Below are 21,365 nucleotides of genomic sequence, written 5' to 3' on the forward strand. Positions count from 1 at the left end.
ATATCTAACACTAACAAATTTGCAAGAAATCGAAGCCGGCCCATATCTATACGGATATCACCGCTATACTCTCGTAAAATTGCGCCAACTCCCAATGGTGTATAAATATTAAGAGGTTGGTCACATAACTGAGTCGTCATACCAGATAAGATAACAAAAGATCTAGACACAAAAGAATGTGATGCACCAGTGTCAAACAGTATACGAGCAGTTCTACCATGTATAGAAAACATACCCTCAATAGCCTGAGGAGCCTGCGCATTATGTGGCATGAAGTTATAAACTCTGCCATGATGCAACTGCTGTGGAGGTTGTCCCGGAGGAAATGGTGGTGCTGGAAGTGCCGGAAAATTCTGAACTTGCCCACGTGGCATCGGTGGGGCCGGTAGAGGTAATGGCTGATTAGGTCTCGGCTGCCCATACTGTCCCTGCTTAGCTTTGGGACACATCTTGGCCGGATGCCCAATCTCTCTACAGTGATAACAACGTCCCATAAAAGGACCTGTCTGCCTCCTCTGTTGACTTCCCGACCACTGTTCCTGTCCGGTCTGAGGTATCCCACCTTGTCTACCCTGATTAGGGACTCCATCCCTCTGCACATCTGGGTTTCCTTTGTTTTTCTTCCAAGGTTGATGTCCTTGAAATCTGCCCCGATCATTGGACCTGGTACCACTGCTGCTTCCTTTCTCCACTGTCTGGTAGTCTCGGTTAGTCCGCTTATCTCCCTTGGACTTCCGGTAATCACTCCTCATCTGGCAGTGCTGTAAGGCGGCATTAACCACCTGGATATAAGTAGTATATGCTGGACTACCTAAGATCACCACTTTAATCGGCCATATTAACCCCTTCACAAAGCGGTCTCTCTTCTTTTCTTCCGTATTGACCTCCTCTGGTGCAAATAATGACAAATTTATGAACTTCTGTTCATACTCAGCCACAGTCATCTCTTCCTGTTGCAGATCCAGAAATTCGGTCTTCATCGCTGATCTTACTGACATAGGAAAGTACTTGTCGTCAAAGCGAGTCTGAAATTCAGCATACGTCAATCTGATCCTCTCATCGACAGTAGTAATAGACTCCCACCACTGCAATGCATTGCCTATCAGCATAAACGTAGCCAGCATCTGTTTCTGCACTTCGGTACAGATTACCATCCGAAGATGACGCTCGCTCTCCTGTTTCCACTGATATGCTAACAGGACATCTGTGGACCCCGCAAACGTTGGTGGATTTCCCCGGATGAACGAGTGACGAACTTTGTCCCATGACATTGGCTGTGCCACTGGTTCAGGAACAGGTACTATCGGAGGAGGTTGCTGGTTTCGTAGAGCAGATGCTACTCCTGCTGCCACCGCTCGTGCAATGATATCAGCAACTTGAGGAGAAAATTCCTGATTCTCATTTTGAGTTGGGGAAATACTGCGATGACGGTTCGCATTCCTTGTCCCACGCCGAGACATCCTTCTTTTAAATTCAGAAAAATCTAACGTCAGTACATTATAATGGACCGACTAAAAGAATACAAAGAACCCTAATACTTAGGCTCTAATTATCAGAATACACAACGCGGAAGTATAGTAATCACAGATCCCTAAGACACTCGAACCTGGAATGCTCTGATACCAACTGTAACACCCCCACATTTTCCACGCATAAGTTGATCAAGCTTATACACGAAAAACGAGGGATATCAAAAACAATTGGCAATATACAAGCATGGAATACAAAATGATGATAATAAAAGAATTTAGACCGGAAAGGAACACTAAATAATACAACATCCATCCATCCTTTATTTAATACAGTACTTCATTACAACTTGGAAATCCTACGTCAGGGATCCCTAAATATAACCCTGAGAGTTCAACGTCAAAAGTAAATAAAAACTGAAACTGAAATACTACATAAAACTTCTACCCTGCACTGGATCGTAGGAGTAGATGAGTTCGGATGATGGTCCCACACTGCTAACCTCAGCCTTGAAACGGATACTGACCGTATCCTGAAATAACAACAATGGTGGGTCAACCCCACGAGCAAGTCCTCTCTACTATGACCCAAATCAGAGAATCAAATAAATTAATCATTATGAATCGGATGAGTACTATATCTGTATACATCCTACGGGAACTATCCGATGTATAACATGACCTCAACCAGAATAGACGGTGATCACTTAGACTCACACTAGGTGGTCAAGTGTCGCCTTTCCCTACCCGGGAAATCAGCTATTATACATGGTGTACGGTACTGACAACACAGACTATAACGAACTACACAGTGATAACACCTCGCAAAGTACTGATGAATATACTGAGCATATAAATTAGGCAACACATGCCAACAATATTAATAAATGTACCGAGAATGTCAATTTAGGCAACACATGCCAATAATATTAATAAATATACCGAGTATGTCAATTAGGCAACACATGCCAATAATATTAAACCACATACCCCGACAGCCACACATCTGTCTATCGCAACGAATGCATAAGGTATAAATGAGTCTAAACTTATTAGCCAGCTCATATGGTTCTATATGGCAACACATCCATATAATATAAATGCGACATAATTAAACAGTCCATTTATTTCCTGAAATGCACACAGCATAATAATCATGGTTTATATATCAATTAACAGTATAAACATCCTATAAGATATCATGGATAATTTATCTGACTAAAACCATGGCCTTATTTAATTTAACAGTAATGTTTGATACCATTAAATACGATAATAACACTATTTATATTTAACAATGTCGTTAAATAAATCACATTAGTATCCGTACTGCGAACGAGCCAATAAATGCTTAGAAAAGATTAATCGGCCATAAGAATAAGTAACGGGTGTTAAAATAATAATTTCGTGGCCCGTTAAACCCGTAATTACCAACACAGTACCTAAAAATCCAAGTTTAAGGTTCTGGAATTTACAAAACAGGCCCTAAGGGTATTCTGGTAATTTCCAGCAGCTGTAGGGACCCCACACGCGCCCTCACGCGCCTCCCAGAGCCTCCCCACGCGCAGCCCAACCTTCCCCACTCTCCCACGCGCCTCCACGCGCGTCTGGCATCAGCCACGCGCTCCCACGCGCGCACTAAGGGTGCCTTGCTGATGTGTCACTTCCTGGTTGGTTGGCTGCATCCGGATTCCGTACTCGCGTCACACCGGATCATCTCACCCTATCTTCCCTCCATCCAACGCCCACAGATCCGGGTGTACCGCGGTATCATGGACCGCGATGCACCGGATCAATCAGACTCCACTAATGGCCAGGATGCGCGCGTACACCCTCCTATGGTGTGCCGCGTCGCACCGGATCACTCCGGTCGTCTCCCCCACTGCCGGCGACCGGAAAACTCGCCGGAAGGTCGCCGGAAATTGCAGAAAATGCCCGGAAAAATCTAGAAAATTCTAGAAAAATCCCTAAAGTCTTATTTAATTATTTTTAGCCATTATTAATTTCATAGGACATTAAATAAATATATACCATCCTATATAATTAAAATTCCATTAATTTAATAAAATAAAATTAATAATTTATTAACCTCCAAACCTTGGCTCTATGCATAAAAATAAGCTAAACAATTAATTTATTAATTCAAAGGGGAAAAGTAGATAATAACTTGCCTTTTTGGATTTAAAATAAATCCGCCGGTCTGCGCGTAGTCGGGTAAAATTGCCTACACCGGTCCAAGCTTCTTTCTCTTTCTCTTTTCCTTTCACTCTTATAAAATAGCTCTCTAGAATTTATACTTTGCTTCTAACTCCCTTTTATTTTTTTCTAAGGCAAGCTAGTTAATTTATAGACAAAATATATAATATAAATATTACAAATATCTAATTTATAATAACTTCTCACCCATTTCTCATATTCCTACCTATATGGCTTTAATTCCAACCATAACCATTGATGCAATCCTATCCTAATCTCTAATTTCATCATGACTTTGGTTTAATACTATTATTATTATTATAAATATTATTATTATTATTACTAATATTATTATTAATAAACTTTTATAATAATTATTATTATTATTATATTATTATTATTATTATTATTATTAAACTAATATAATTATTATTATTACAAAATAATACATTATATCATCATAATACTATATAACACAAATATAATACTTTAATTAACTAATAATGATTAATTTAAGCATAACCAACAAATGAAATTATTATTAATAATACATGCATAATTAAATGAATAAATTTACTATTTTAACATACACAATTAATTTACATGCACAATTAAATGAACTTAATATAATAATGTAGTATGCACAAATAAATAAAATTAATTAACCTAACACAAGATTAATTTAAATACATTCTTTAAAATTACGGGGTATTACAAGTACTTTCCGGCCCCAAGAGGAGAGAGTTAAGGACAGAGTTTTCTAATCTCAAGCAATGAAGCATGTCGGTCACAAAATATGAGAACAAGTTCACGTATCTTTTAAGGTTTTGCACCGGAGATAGCTAATGATAAGGAAGACAAGACGTCGAAGTTTGTGGATGGTCTTGATTTTTCTATTAGGCCGGAGGTGGTAGTGAAAGAGTTGACGAAGTATGCAGGGGCCGTGAGAAAGGCCTTAGTTGTTGAGGCGGAGAGCAAGGACATACAGACTATATGAGAGTTAGGGAGACAGGGCAAAAGTACGGGTGCTACTTCCAAGGTCCATGTAAAAATCTATAAACATACAAACACAAATATCCCACTTACCAAGTTAACAAGTCAAAAGTGGGGTCCACATACGTCCAAAATCACATAAAAGGTCTAAAATCAAAATATCTCTAAAAGTAATAACGCAATCGCCCCAAAATAAAATATGACATCCAATGCATCCCAAATGAAATATATATGTCCACAATGTCCCAAAATAATAAATGCAGAGTGTTAGAAAAAATTTCCCGAACACTTAACCCGACTAGTTCCACATGATCCAAAACCCGAAAATGTCGAAAAAAAAAATAATAAAAAAGGACATGTCCTCACACCATGTCTGGGAGTAAGTAATAGTACAGTATAATAGAGATTAGCCATTTTCTCTATTTTCAGTTGTTGTTGAACCCTTCTAAACTCATTGAAAAAGAATATAGCTTTCTCCATCACTAGAATTGGATCTCTTTTGTTACCATTAAAAACCTAATTATTTCTTGTCTTCCACAGTTGCCAGCAAATGAAACCACCCAAACTCAATAGGTCAGAGGCCTGATCAACATTCTGCCATTGCTCCAGTAACCATTGCCATTTTTGATACCCTAAATGACAGTTTGGGAAAGTGATTCCCAAAAGACTTGGTCTCCAAACCAGTTGAGCTAAATGGCAATCAAATAGAATATGATTAAATGTTTCTACACAAGACCCACATAATTTGCAAATTGCATTCTCCACCAAACTTTTTCTCTTCAAATTCTACATAGATGTTATGTGTGTATATAATAGGGGAGGGCTTTAGATTTTGTAAACAAGACCTACTACCAAATAGATATAGAGCCCGTTTGAGATTGCTGTTAGAATGTTAAAAAGCGTTTTTTTTATTTATAGTAAAGCTGTTATAAAACTGCTGTCAGTAAAACGCACTTATGCGTTTGGTGACACATTGTATAAAGTATTTTTTTATACTTAAGCACTTTTAAATGTGTTTGGTAATAATGTAGCTTAAAGCACTTTTATTAGTAATTTTACTATATTACCCTTACACTAAACATGTGCTAATTCCCTAATATTAAATATTATAAAATTCCATTGAGTTCAATAATTTATTTTTTATATTTTTAAATATCACATATTTTGTTTATGATATCGAATTTGTATTGAGTACTAAAATATAAATGAGTTAAACATGTTTTAATGATGATTAATTTGTATCTGATTTGGAAAGCGGCTGAGTCCCAAAATAATTTAAAATCTTCGTTTGTTATAGAGTCCCAATATTGTTTGCTATTTGTTTATAACAGGGGCAAAATTGCATTTATAAAAAATATAAAGGGATTAAATTGTCTAAAAAAATTTAGTTACCTAAAAACATGAACCTTTACCTATAACGCAATTTTAAAAGTTACCATTCTTAACTTCACTTAAACGCGTTTCTTTGATGTAAACTCTACCACAACGCTTTTTTTTTTTTTTTTTTTTTTTCCCACCAAACACATTGCGCCGCAATTTTTTTAAATGAAAGTGCTTTTCAGTAGAAGAAAAACAATCCCAAACACCCACATAGTAGATGAGTTTTAGTGAGAAACAATCTCTAGAGCATCTCCAATGCAAAATACTATATTTCCATGTCAAATTTATATTTTGAGATGAACTACAGTGTCAAAATGCTATATTTTTACAATTCTGCTCCAATAGTGCATTTCATTCAAAATGCTACTATTTCTTGACACAACAATCATTCCATATTTTGAGAGCCCATTGTAGTGCCTTATTATCATTTTAGCAACTTTTGGCAATCTCAAAATATGAGAGGTCTTTTGAGAGAGTTAATTGGAGTGCCTATTTTCATCCACTTGTTATATTTTGATTATGAGAGGCCATTTGAGAGCTGCTATATTTGAGAATACATTTGATAATCTCAAAATATGAGAGGTTTTTTGAGAGGTCATTGAAGTGCCATATTTTCATCCACCTATTATATTTTGAGTTTGAGAGCCCATTTAAGAAGCCATTGGAGATGCACAAGTAATAGGAAATTCTCGATTTAGTGATTCTTCTGATAAAATCAAATATATTTTAAAGAATATATCATTTTCAATTATCTAACATATTATCTCCAAGAACATTACGAGAGTTATTTACAAAAGAAAAAAAAAAAAAAAAAAAAAAACCTAACACAATTTTCTATTATGAAGAATACTAGGAATAGTTTTATGGTTTTAAATTATCAAACTTTGTATTGAGTTTTCTCCAATTATATAATTTCATGTTCTCTATATAATTTAAACGGATCACTAAGGCTTGTCTAATGGGTTGGTGGGGAATTATTGGTAGGGAATCTGTTTTTTAAAAATGGTTTCCTGTTTTTTTTTTTTTTTTTTTATGTGATAAAAATGTATTTTCGGTTTTTTTTGGGGTTGTTCAGAAGCTCAGCCAGGACAGTTAAAAAAACAGAAGCTCAGCCATATCCCGACATTGGGCCCATTTTGGCTCGGACTGGGATAAGGAAAAGCTTTACCCAGGCGTTCGGGTTAGTTTGGGTTGGCACAAAATGGGACTCGGACAGGCCCGGTCTAAAGCCCACTACCCATTTTACACCAGTGGCGTGGGTTCATCTTCGTAGCTCCGTCGCTCCGACGTCTTTCCATCATCATCGTGTCTTCTCTCTCGCTCTCGCTCTCGCTCTCGCTCGCGCGCTCTCTCTCTGTAAGCATCCTCCCGTTCTCTACATAATTTTACATGTATATGTACAGTTTGTACGTTCAAAAAAATGTGAAAGATTAGGTTTATGTCTCGTAATGCAAGTAGGGCTGGTCGTTTCCTCACACACACATCGACGAGTATATTTATGGATTTGCTATTGAAGCGCTTGATTTTTCATATGAGGCGAAGTCTAATCCTAAAGCTATCATCATAAGTCATTAAAAGAGTTTTTAAAAAAATAAATTTATATAAACACGGTAATCTGAACCCCCTTCGAGAGTATTTAGTCTCCAATTTCATTCTGTTCTCTTTTTCTGTTGTTTTTAGTCTGTATTTCATTTAATTTTCTGTTTAATTGAAATCTGCCATTTGGAATATGTTCTGATGATAGTTACCATAGATTATATTGTTTAAAAGCTTGCGTTTTGTTTTTCAATGGAAATGTAGATCTTTTTATTGTCGCCATGTGTCGATGATTTGTTTGCGTGTATATATATATATATATAATGTATTCCCCTTTTCTGAATCTTCATGCTTACCGAGTTTGAATTCTGTTAAATAACCTCTTCGTGTTACTGATATACATAGTATATATGTAGGGATAAACGTTTATGTCTGTAAATTTGTAATTCAGGATATTAAATTAGTTTTAGTACCTGATAAGTTTAGTGACAGCTGTTTCTGGGGCTGGTAGGATTCCGATTTTCCTTGAAAGCTGTCATCCCACTGACCTCCAGACAAAGATAGAGGCAATGGTTTGTGAGGATATATGCATTTACATTGGCTAATACGGATTACATTTTTTTTTAGTGGTCTTACTCTATGTCCATTGTTAGTAGATATATTGTATCATGAAAAGCATGGGTATTAATATATATCCTTGTAAGCTCATATGAACTTGTAGAATCTTGTATAACTTTATAATGAGAATGTTAATTGCAAAATGAATTAAACTGATTTGAAGAAGGCAAGCACCCAGTGTTGGTTCCGCATGTGTGCGGTGCTGGGAGGGGTATACAGAAAATAGAAGAGCATTTAACATTATTTATACAAAAGTGGTTGTTATTATACTCAAATCACGCTCTCGCACTTCACTGTCCCAAGTTATTACTGTTGCACAAATTAATGGCCCCTACTTGAAATTCTTCGATACTTCTTGCAACCCCGTTTTTGTGGACTTGGGTGTAGATGTTGGCTATGGGTATATGTCTAGGTTTTACGCCCGTGTCACTCTTTTATGCTTTGTTACACGTAATCGGTACATTTGCTATATGCAGCTATTTATCCACGTGCTAGATTTTTGTAATTCCTATATTAAGAATTTAAGACATGGACGTATGGAAATATTAACACTTTGGCCAACTTTCTTCATCATTAGCTTAAAGAGTTAAACGAAATATTTATGTGAAATTGCTTTCTATATGTGAGTATTTACAATCATTTTGAACTGGGCAATAAAAAGAGTAAAATTTGAAGATATTTTATCCAACTTTAAGCAATCTAGGAATGTGTTGTCTTCCTATTTTGTTGGAGATTCTTGATGGGGAGGTGTTGTGAGAAACAAAATGCACTTGCACCGATGCATTATCACATAGTCCAACTTAAGGCTTTAAGAAAGTGCCCAACTTTTTGCAAAACCACCAAGGGTCTTGTGGCCTAGTGGTATCTCCTCTACCTCTTAAAGTGGATGGTGGAGGGTTTGAGTCTTCAGAGAAGTAAAGTGGGTGTGTGAGTGATGTGTATGAAAAAAAACTTTTTGCAAAACCATTGTTAAGCAAAAATAAGTTTTCTAAACACTTTGGTGTTCTCTCAAACACACAATTACCCAGTTCCTAATGTGTGCAATCACTCTGATGTAGCTCGAACACATTAATAAAGGACTCAGTTGATCTTTGAAGCTCTTGAACAACTCAGTATGGTTTTGAAATTTCAGATTTTCCAACACATGAAACTAGAATGCCTACAAGTGTTGGTTAGTAAATGTGTCCACATGTTTCATACAAATAATAATCCAATTGTGTCTCACACTTACACATGTTAAAGATGTTGAAGAATCCATGTTACAATAGCCCACATGTTAGAAATGATGATATGGTTATATTGTTCAAGTTCTTTAGTGTTCTTATTGTATATAATGTGCAAAGGATATATGTAACACTATGAGTCTTGTGTGGAAGAGTCAGTTCTTTTAAAATGTTCCTGTGAATTGGAAACGTTTTAAAGTGTATCTCTGAGGAATTTTCAAAACTAACATTGTGTTCATCTATGCCTATGTTGAACTATTTTATTGGGTGACGGAGATCAATGGCAGAAATATTTAAAGGTGTATAAAAGGCACAAAAATGAGGATTCTAAGACTCGAGGTGGCATAGTCTAGATAATATGGGTCCACGAGGAGTTTTGAAAAATTGGGAGCTTTGGTCAACTTTTATTTACTTTAATTATGCTATTAGGTAAGTATTGATTACCTCAATTATGGGGCAATCTAAGGGTCAAGTATTGATTGCCTCAATTATAGGGTAATTCTAAGTCAAATATTGATTACCTCAATTATGGGGTGATTACTTTTATTATGCTATAGAGTCAACTATTGATTAACTCAATTATGGGATATTCCAAGGGTCACGAGTTGCACTCACAAAATGCTATAAAAGGGCTAGAATGTAATCTTGGTGTCTCAGTGAATGAATGAATAAAAAAGTGTTATGAAATATCTTGGTGAGTGATTCACAAGATATGAGGGTGTGAGGCCTTCTCTAGGTGTGATGTCTAGACCCTATTGGTGTGAATTAGTGTGATTCCAATAGGCAGCTCTTATTATATTTCTTTTCTCCTTGATTTTTCCACATTTCTACTATCAAACCTCCAAATTTCAGCCTTAGTTGTTTAAACTTTCAGCCTCTGAATTCTGTAAGTTTTTACCTATTTAAGGCTGCCCTTTTGTCCTACATCATTGGGGGTGACTGACAATACATATTTTTTCTTTCTTTGGTTACACCAAGCTGTTTCTAACCCATTTTGGGTCAAGGCAATTAACTGGAATTAGGAAGTGTTGACTTGATGCATTTGGTTCCTAAACTCACTTTTATCCTTTGTACCTATCTGTTTGGATTGTGCAATTGATCATATGTGATTTTTTTGTTTGACACGGGTACTGTACTGTACTTTACTTTTTCTTTTGTTTTTTGTTAGTGTTTGTGACATTGTGTGAAATGTAGATGTTGCTTCTATGGAGCAGAAATACTTATAAAAAGTGTTTTTTTTTTTTTTTTGATAAGTAAGATTTTATAAAAGGCGCTTAAGAGGGGAGCGCTCCCAGGAGAATACACAAAATGCCAAAGGTGACATTTAAAGCTTTAAGCTATCAACAAAATCTACAAGATCCCCCAAAGACGTACAATTCCGCCCGTTAACCCAAAAAAATAAAGTGTGCAGGATACTATATTTTAGAGACCAAATAGGGGTCTCCTCACCCTCAAATGATCTCGTATTTCTCGCACGCCACAAACCCCGCCATAAACAAAGGGGAGTGACCTTCTAAACAGCGTTGGCTCGGCTTTCCACTAGACACCCTTTCCAAGCCTCGATCATATCCACAGTTGTTCTTGGGAACACTCAAGACATGCCAAATGCGACCAAAAGCATAGACCAAACATCCCTTGCCACTGGGCAATGAAGAAGAAGGATTCACTGTTTCCTCCGTCTTCTTGCACATACAACACCAATTGACCACAATTTGCCTTCTCTTCCTAAGGTTGTCAAGGGTGAGGATGCTACCGAGGGCAGCACACCAAGCAAAGTAAGCCACCTTCAAAGGAGCTTTCGACCTCCAAATTGCCTTTCGGGGGAAAGAAGGACCCGGGGTCACCGTCAAGCTGTGCTGGAAATCCCCAACCTCAAAGACCCCTCTTGGTGTGGTGCGCCCACCCACACCATCTCATCCATCCCCACACCCTCCACCAACTGATTGTGGAGCAAGGCTAAAATATCAGCAACCTCCAGAAGCTCTCAATCATGGAACTCTCTACGGAACTGCATGTCCCAAGTCAACCTCTCGTTACCAAGACGATAAAAGTCGGAAACCAGGGCATGAGGATGTGAGGAGATCCTAAAGAGCCACGAGAATCTACGAGCTAGCACAAAATCCCCACACCAACGGTCCTCCCAAAACCTAACATGACTCCCGTTCCGAATCTTAAATCGAATACGTTTAGCAAACTAGTCCCACCCCTTCCAGATGAGCTTCCAAACGCCCATGTCCGTTGGAAATCTCGCTTCTCTGGACAGCCACCCACCATCACCCTCCCCAAACTGGCAAACAATTGCCCTCCTCTAAAGACGAGACCTCTCTCTCCCAAACTTCCAAAGCCATTTGCCCAACAGAGCCTTGTTGAACAAATCTAATCTCCGAATGCCCAGACCCCCCTTTTGGATAGGGGAGCACACCTTCTCCCAATTCACCAAGTGATACTTGAACTCATCTCCAATACCACCCCATAAAAAGGTCTTCTAAATCTCATCCAACCTTTGAATGACAGTCTTCGGTATAGGGAAAAGAGACATGAAATAGGTTGGGAGGTTTGAAAGAGTACTTTTTAAAAGGGTAATCTTTTCCCTTTTTGACAGATACTAATTCTTCCAACCTGCGAGACGCCTCTCAAATCATTCAATCACGGGATCCCAAATTGAAGTCCTCCTTGACACAACTCCAAGAGGGAGCCCCAAATAAGCAATCAGGAAGGTGTCGGCATCACACCCAAGGATGTTAGCAAAATCATGGATTCCTTGAACTACCCTAATTGGAACCAGCTCACTTTTGCCTAAGTTGATCTTCAGCCCTGAGAGTCTAAGACGACTTGGAAGCAAGCCAACACACATCTCAACAACCTCAACTGATCCACCCTAGAATCACAAAAGACGATTGTGTCATCCGCAAAAAGCAAATGGGAGATAACTAACTGATTCGGACTGTTTCCCACCGAGAAGCCTCGAATGAATCCCAACTCATCCGCCCTCCTCATCAATCAGCTAAAAGCCTTTATGACGATAATAAACAAAAATAGAGATAGCGGGTCACCCTGACGTGGACCGCGAGAACTCACGAAGAAGCGAGCTGGGAAGCCATTCACTAAAACTGAGAACCGCGCAGTGGTAAATCCACATCCTCGATCTAGGACCAAACCCCATCCTTTCCAGCATATACATCAAGAAGTTCCAACACACGCGATCATAAGCCTTTTCGTTGTCCAGTTTACAAACAATCCCGGGAACACCACTTCTAACGTTGGCCTCAATGCACTCACTAGCAACCAACACCGAGTCCAGGATTTGACGTCCTCCAACAAAAGCATTCTGAGATTCTGAGATCACCTCATCACTCAATCCTTAGCCTCAACAGCCCCACTCTTCTTTGGAATGAGGGTAATAAAAGAAGGATTTAAACATTTCTCAAAATGCCTATCAGAATGAAATAAACACAAAGCACCCATCACCTTCGGCTTCACTACCTCCCAATTCTACTTAAAAAAAGCCAACGAAAGACCATCCGGGCAGGGTGCTTTATCCCCATCACAACTCCTGAAAGCCTCTAAAACCTCCTCCTCTTCGAATGGTCTCTCAAGCCAATCCCTATCATCAACAGAAATCCCTGAAAACTCCAACCCGTCAAGCAACGGCCTCCAGGAGGCAGTCTTGGCAAAGAGCTTCTGAAAAAAAGACACAAAACCAGCCCGAATATCCCCCACCTTTGTCACCAAGGTCTCATCAAAACGAATCCTCTCAATGAAATTTCGTCTTCTATGAGCATTCGCCAACCGCTGAAAAAACTTCGTATTCCGATCACCTTATTATATAACTCTAGCCCCATCTCATTTGGCCTTTAACTCTAAAACCCTAAAGTACTTTTCCATAAGCTCCGTCATCAAATTATATCCCTCTCTACAGCCTCCATAAAGCCTGCAACTGTCTTTCTACCCTTTTAAACCATGATTCCATTAGTTCTTCTGGAACCATTGTGATACCCCCCAATTTCCGAACGCAGGTTGATCAAGTCCTCGCCCAAAGATTGGGGGATATCAAACAATTAATAATAATCAAGCACATAATACAAATGGATAAATAGTGAAATAAATAAATATCCGCTGAATGGAAAAACTAATTAATATTCAATTAACATCTGATACCAATACTCCGAATAAATCCAATAATAAATAATTCCCCATAATCATTGTAAACCTCCAAAGTACAACTCAGGAATCCATAAATCAAGACCCCTAAATAATAATCCATAACCGGAAATAAATTTTTTTTTTTGATAAGTAAAAATATATTAGAAAGACGTTCAAAAGGGGAACGCGTCCCTAATACACAAAAACGAAAGAGCAAAAGCTAAACCTATGGACCAACATAGTCCAATAAAACAAAAAAGTCATCGATCGAGGAGCAAGTGCTGCCTCTGACATAGCAGAAAAGAGAGCGTAGGATAAAAGACTTAGAGTTTGTAAAAGACGATTCCTTCCCTTCAAAGTTTCTATTATTTCTCTCTCTCCAAATACACCACCAAACACAATGTGGGGCGACCCTCCAAAAATCACGAGCATGACCAGAAACAGGGCATCTTCTCCAAGCATTAATTAATTGGAAAGAGTGCTTAGGCATTACCCACTGAACGCCAAAAATACTAAATATGAGATTCCAGCAATCAGATGCAACAGGACAATGCATAAGAAGATGGTCCACGGACTCACCATCAGTTTTACAAAGACAGCACCAATTAACAATGGTATTACCTCTCTTACGCAGATTATCCAATGTTAAAATTTTTCCCCAAGTAGCAGTCCAAACAAAGAAGGCAACTCTAAGAGGAGCTTTAGAGCGCCAAATACACTTCCAAGGGAAATCATATCCAATAAAATTAGACAAACACAAGAACATGGATCGAACTTCAAATCTACCATGAAGAGAGGGAGTCCACAAAATATCATCACAACCTCTGCCAACATCTTTCTGTCTATACAACAAGTCCAAGAAGACGCAAACTTCAGCTATCTCCCAATCCTGGAAGGCACGCCTAAAACGCACATCCCACGTAACTCCACTGTTATCAAGATGATAACAATCAATTACATAAGCATGCTTATTCTCGGCAATGCTAAAGAGATGAGGAAAAGAAAGAGACAATAACTGATCACCACACCATTACGAACCTTGAACCGAATATGGGTGGAAAACACATCCCAACCTTTCCGAATGAACTTCCAAACGCCAACGCCCCCGGTAATAGAAACAGGACGAGAGGACCAACCTCCACTCTCTTCCCCAAAACGACACGAGATAACTCTTTTCCATTGTCGATGACGTTCTTTACCGAATCTCCATAACCACTTCCCCAATAAAGCTCTATTGAAAGGGACTAACTTCCGGATACCTAAACTGCCAAACTTCAATGGTTTACAAACCTGCTCCCAACTAACAAGATGATACTTAAACTCCTCTCCTTTTCCACCCCAAAGAAAATCTCTCTGAATTTTTTCAATTCTTTTAGCAACAGAACACGGGATCCGGAAATAATAAATGTATAAGTCTAATGAATCAACTAAATAAAGATAGTATCCTAAGTCGATGACTCCAAAAAGTGGATGTGAATGGTCTTTGATCTGCAAGACTAATACGGTCAAGGACCTGAAAAATAAAAGTGTGAGTCAGACCCATGAACAAGTTCTTTCTACTACAACCCAATCAGAGAACCGATAAGCGATACACCCCTAGCCAAACTCATGCAATAGCTACATAGTTGATACATATATATACACACTATCTCACTTTCCACTATGTATTGAGCAGCCTCAACCTGATAGAAGGTATCACCTGAAAATCGCACACAAAGTCGTCAAGAGTCCCTATACTACCAGGGCCCACCAGTCACCAATACAAGCTACTTGTCTCCGGCAATATACGCCTTAGTCCTAACCAATGATCCCGAGACATCAAGCTCGTATCGTGGCTCACATATATATTTAATAACATCATTGATAAAGCCATATCTAACAATGGCACAATGTAGAGTGTCTTGACTTATTAGTAAATTTTTGTTTAAATTGCATTCAATCTAGGTGTAGCATTGACTATATCTGCGTTTATCCTAGTTACTTTATTTATTTTTTTCAAATCTGTAAACTATATAATGTTCTATTTATTTTTTTCCTTCTAGCTAACTAAGATCTTGAATAGCACGAGCTTCTACTTATATAAGCTACATAATTATGAATTTTGTAGGTTGGTAACTTGGTGCTGGTTTTATCTGCTGTGATTTCATGAAATTGGAGCTCAATGGCAAGCTACTTAGGAAAAGAAGCCCCTTCAAATGGATCGATCTATGTTTGTGACTTGCCTCCTGGGACTGATGAAAGTATGTTAGCTGAATATTTTGGCACAATTGGGTTGCTAAAGGTATGATTCTGACCAGGTATTGATTGAGATTGCATTTGTGTCTTATCAGCCTTCGCTATGAATAGCTTTAATATATATTAAGTTCACCAGTTTCTGAAAAGTATTTGTCCATTTACTTTGTAGAAAGACAAACGAACAGGTCTACCAAAGATATGGTTATACCGAGACAAGGTCACGAACGAGCCAAAGGGAGATGCGACAGTGACATATGAAGATCCACATGCTGCAGTAGCTGCTGTTGAATGGTTCAACAATAAGGATTTTCATGGAACCACCATTGGAGTTTTTATAGCAGAGTCAAAAAGCAAAGACGATCAGTTGTATAACTCGGGGAACCATGTTGGAGATCCAAGCTTAGGTGCTGATTTTGGTGGGCTGGAGGAAAGTTCAAAGGAGATGAATGGAAGTGGCGGAAGAGGTAGGGGTGATGCTTCAGGGAAGGCATGGCAACAAGAGGGAGACTGGATGTGTCCGAATACAAGGTCTGTGATGTGATATTGGTGAGCAGCTTTTGTACCCCTTGTTGATCTGGTGTCTTTTACATTATGGTTCTTTGCAAATGGCTGCTTATGCTCTATCTTGGTAGCAGTTGTTCCAATGTAAACTTTGCATTTCGTGGAGTGTGCAACCGTTGTGGAACTGCTCGACCAGCTGGTGCCTCTGGGAGTGGTGCAGGGGCTGGTGGTCGGGGGAGAGGCCGCAGTGGCCCTGATTCTGGAGGCCATGGCCGTCCAGGTGGTGGTCCTACAGGACTGTTTGGTCCAAATGATTGGCCTTGTCCAATGTAAGGCAATTACTTTTATGCATAAGTTATATACCTCTAAAGATATGTTGTGTTCTTCCACATACTATCTTCTGATGATCCAATTAGGTTACATTTTCTCTGTTTAATTATCCATTGAGTGGGTCAAAGTTGTTACTCTATTTAAGGATAACTTAATCTCCTCTCTCTTGGAATCTTGTGAATTGTGGTGCCCGAACTATCGTTTTGGCTTTTGACTGCCTGAAGTATTCTGAGTGAGAGCGCCTTAAGTTGAAGGCTGATATTTAATCATGCCAATCTATGATTGCTTGGGCCACACTTGACTAGCTTTACCTATGCCTGCAATCCTATATGGCCTAAATTTACGAGAAATTTTCGAGCTTTTTTCAGGTCTGTTGGGGAATCATCAAACATGAATCGAATTTATTCCCCATTAGGTAGTAGTAATTTCCAGGTTTTTTAGTACTTGTCTACTTCTGATCCCCTACCTCTAGATGTAGAACTGGAGTTGGCTGCCACTACTGAAAATATCAGGTTGTTGAAGCCTAGAGGTTGCATGCTTTTTGTTGGCAGAAATTAACATCTCTCTCTCTAGCCGCTTCTTTTTGGTGGTTTTTTTCTTGTTGCTTTGGATAATTTCTAGTTGCCCCATCTATGTAGGAAGTCCCTGGCTTGGTTGCTATTGCTCAATGCAGAAAGGGAGTACGTTCAAGATATCATACCTAAATTAGCAGTTGTTGGGAAGTTAGTAATTCCTTATTGTTTAGTTTTCTAATAAATGGGTTAATTGTTGATACTTAAGAGGCAGATTAATCACATTACTCACTTAAGTTTTATCATTAATAAGGCATTCTAATCTCTGAAAAAAATAGTAGTAAGGCATTCTATGAGTTGGGAGGCTCAATGTTGAACTTTTACTCTTCGCACATATGATCTATAAACCAAGACTGGTGGAAATGTATGTCGATCCATGCTAAGTCCAATATTTCCTTAAAATGAACCACCCTTGGGGTTTATGGTTTGATGGTGATGGGTATTTGGCTTAGCTTGAGCTGGGATCTTATACCTCGGCAGGCTCAGTGACATTGACCTAGATCTTAGCATGATTTGCTCAATGGTGATAGGTCATATGAGACTGTATTTACAAAGTACACACGGTTGATGAATTCATTTTACCCGTACACATATCTGGAGTTCAGAAATTGTATTAGTGAAGTCATTGATTTTGTATTAATTTATCTCTATTCGATTTGATTTTGTACTTGCTATATAAATCTTTGCAAGCATGTTTATCATTATTGTCTTTGATATTCTGTTTATATATATATTAGCATTTTTATGCCTTTTGAGATGCACCATGTTGCTTTTTTCTCTGTTTGAAAGATTATTTTTCTCAAATTGGTTTCACTGAGAAACATTTTGTTCCAAATCTATCTTGGTATATTAAATGGGTTTATTGATGCCAGCCCCATAAGTCATACTTGCTTTACCACCAACTTTTTATGGTTCTTGAAAATTAATTTATAACAAATGTATGTGCATTTCTAGTTTATATTTGACAAGGATATGATTTTTAATTTTATGTCCTGTTGAATTAAAATGAATTACCTTTCCTTGTGTATTTTGAAATGAATGGGGTAGATAGACAACCACATATATTATACATATGTTAATGTTGCTTTGTCCTTATACATCTAATTTGTTGATTTAGGTGTGGCAACATCAACTGGGCAAAGCGCACAAAATGCAACATCTGCAACACCAACAAACCTGGTCACAATGAGGGTGGTGTAAGGTATTTTTTTTCCCAAGTAAACTCTCATTGCACCAAACAACCGTATAGGAGAATAAAGAGTGGTGTGAGATATTGTCCAATGGCTGCATTAATATGTAAATGTGTTAGTACAAAATAAAAAACTTTTTGGGTCAGGCATATCATGGTTTGAATTTTTCATTTTTTTTAGATAATGTTGTCATTCATATTGTTTTGTGAATTCATTCATGATAAGTTATTTATTATTATTTTTTTTTGGGTTTGGTATCTTGCATTAGTTTTTCTTTTTGGTCGGAAAAAAGAAATCCAAATCATTATGGCCTCAATAGATATCAACATAGTTTGTCATTTTTTTTTAACTCATTGTTTATTTCCTTGTACGTTTTAGGTTGAGTTTTTTTTTTTTTCTTATCCTTATCCTTACCCCAAATCGTATACACAATAGCTAAGTCTATCTTTAGATTCCAAGTGGGACTTTAATGTGGACTTGCTCTCTTCTAGAGCATCTGTACCCTCCTACATGATCTTTAAAAGGCTATGGATTCAGTTCACCTGGAGTTAAAAATAGCCATGTACTATTAAAAAGTGGCAAACTGCATCCCCAAGCGGTGCCACTTATTGACTTGATAGTGCAGGGGGTATTTTGCCAAAAATTGATAGTTCAAGGGGGTTTAATGCAGTTTAACCTTTCTTTTATAATTAGTTATAGAAGTTATGTTTTTTTAGTTTTGTTTGTTCAAAACCTTAATTTGAATATGGATAAAACTTTTGGCATTCAGTGCCTTGGAAGTGGTTCCCAATTAGATATTCGATTGACATCCTTTTCTTTTAATATTTGCTTTTCCAAGCTCATGCTTTCAAATCTGATCTTCAAGATCCTAAATGCAATCAATGGCATTAATTTTACAATTTTTTTTTTTCCCTTGGCAAGACACACTCACTTTACCCCTAAGGGAACTTGAACCCTCAACCTTCTACTTTAGAAGGTGAGGAAGTACCACTAGGCTACATCCCTTGGTGGTAATTTTACATGTTCTTTTCCTTCAAGAGTTCAATTTTTTTAATAATTTTTTTTTTGGGACAAGTGATTTTTTTTTTTTTCCTTATTAAAGATTTTTTTGTATCATTTGTTAAAAAGATGATTTTCTGTATCTAATTATAGATGATATAATAATATTTCGGGATGGGTTCCCCTCTTGAACGCTTTCTGATTTACTCTTATAAAAAAGTAAGTTTATTTTATTTTATTTTATTTTATTTTTTTAGCAATTTTGGTTTGGCATGGCTAATTTTGGTACCTGTACTCCATTCAAATTTCATATAGTTTTTTTTGGTTTGAATTTCGGTGTAATATATGGTCTCAAACATACTGTTGAAATTATTATTAACAGTTGGCCATATGTTAGTAATATATATTTTTTCTTGGTTACATAGAGGAGGACGTGGTGGTGGTTACAAAGAACTTGATGAAGAGGAAATAGAGGAAACTAGACGACGTCGACGGGAGGCTGAAGAGGTAAGACTAGCAGTACATGAAGTTATATACTAAATCACAGTTGTGAAAGAATTTCTGGTTAAATCTCAGGATGATGGTGAATTGTATGATGAGTTTGGCAATCTGAAGAAGAAGTTTCGTGCAAAAACGCAGCAAGCTGAAGCTAAGCAGGTGCTTCCTGGTGCTGGGCGTGCAGGATGGGAGGTTGAGGAACTAGGTAATATCCATTATCTTGGAACAATTCATTATCTTCTATAGAGGATTGGGAACTTTTAAGTTTATTCATCGTATTTACTTATGACATTTTAAGCAAGCGTAAAACTTTTGTGAGACTGATATGGTTGGGAAAAGGGCTTTGTTAAGTTGAGTTTTTACTTATTAGTTTTGTTAAATATGAGATTGTTATCCAAGGCTCTGATACGAATAGTTAATTAGACATACAGGGGAGTGAATAGTTTTTATGGATGTTAATTTGCAGCTATGTATTTAATTTTCTGTTAATCCTTTTTAAGTTTAGTTCACCATGTGTCTCTTTTGAAATTACACAAACACATAAAGTAATAAATAGATTTAATGTAATACGTAGAAAACCATAGAAAGGGAAAAACCATGGACCTAGTCTGGCAGTGGAAATCCACTACGAAGAGAGCTATTACACACCAGGCTGACCAGACTTTACCCCAAGAATCCCCTAGTTACATGTAGAAAGAGTTGTGATACTTGGATAGTTGGGTGGATCCATGAAAACTACAGGATTTAAAAGAATACACCAATCCAAAGGATCTATAGAATTTATTGTGGATCCGTCTCTACTGCTGCCAGTCAATGAACTCGCTCCTCACGCATTCCACTCTTCCTCTAGTACTTTGATCTCCAATGACTAGTCATGCCATTCAACTTGTTCTTTATGAATTACCTGATGCTTTGTTTGATAGTTTCAATTCTGCTCTTTACTTCGATTCTCTCAATCACATGTAGTATGGTGGTCTATGAAAAATCCTATAGTGAATTTCAAGGTTCTCTCTTTAAAACTATAAAATATCTTAATAATATGTGGAGTTGAAGGCTCTGTAAGACACACTCTTTATTGACTATAACCCCGAATTTATAGCCAATATAAGAGTCCTATGTAAGCTAGGAAAAGAAATCCATTTAAAATTTTAATTTGAGAGTTTTTAAAAACAGGTTTTCTCTGGGCTCGATAAGTTGGAACTTTGATTGAGCACCATTGTCACTGCTTTGATCGGTCAACTTTTTCTTCTTTTCCTTTTTATTTATTTTTATTTTTTTATCAAAGCTTGTTGGATTTTAATTAAAATTTTCCTGTAAAATTTTCATCAAGCGAGATTTACTGTCTATGTTCCGATTGATCAATTGATGCTCACTATTTGAATTTTTTTTAGTAAATCATTATTAAATAATTTGATCAGAATCCTAATCTTAAAAACATAATTAAAATAATATTTTGAGCCTTCTAAATATCATACCTAGGTT

General features: G+C 37.4%; 1 protein-coding gene across 1 annotated transcript in view; it reads left to right on the plus strand.

The window, feature by feature from the left end:
• The first annotated feature begins 7,243 nt into the window (after positions 1 to 7,243).
• LOC132302404 (transcription initiation factor TFIID subunit 15) overlaps positions 7,244 to 21,365 on the plus strand; it is a 43,083-nt gene continuing 28,961 nt past the window's right edge. The window contains exons 1-7 of the mRNA XM_059799238.1: positions 7,244 to 7,394; positions 15,666 to 15,839; positions 15,963 to 16,321; positions 16,429 to 16,623; positions 18,314 to 18,397; positions 19,811 to 19,892; positions 19,962 to 20,088. Of these exons, the coding sequence (XP_059655221.1) occupies positions 15,720 to 15,839; positions 15,963 to 16,321; positions 16,429 to 16,623; positions 18,314 to 18,397; positions 19,811 to 19,892; positions 19,962 to 20,088 (967 nt within the window). The 5' untranslated portion in view covers positions 7,244 to 7,394; positions 15,666 to 15,719. The remainder of the gene's footprint in view (positions 7,395 to 15,665; positions 15,840 to 15,962; positions 16,322 to 16,428; positions 16,624 to 18,313; positions 18,398 to 19,810; positions 19,893 to 19,961; positions 20,089 to 21,365) is intronic.

Source organism: Cornus florida, unplaced genomic scaffold (assembly GCF_030987335.1).
Source record: "Cornus florida cultivar Cherokee Brave unplaced genomic scaffold, ASM3098733v1 CherokeeBrave_3.0.0_Hap2_Chr04, whole genome shotgun sequence".
Classification (NCBI taxonomy): Eukaryota; Viridiplantae; Streptophyta; class Magnoliopsida; order Cornales; family Cornaceae; genus Cornus; species Cornus florida.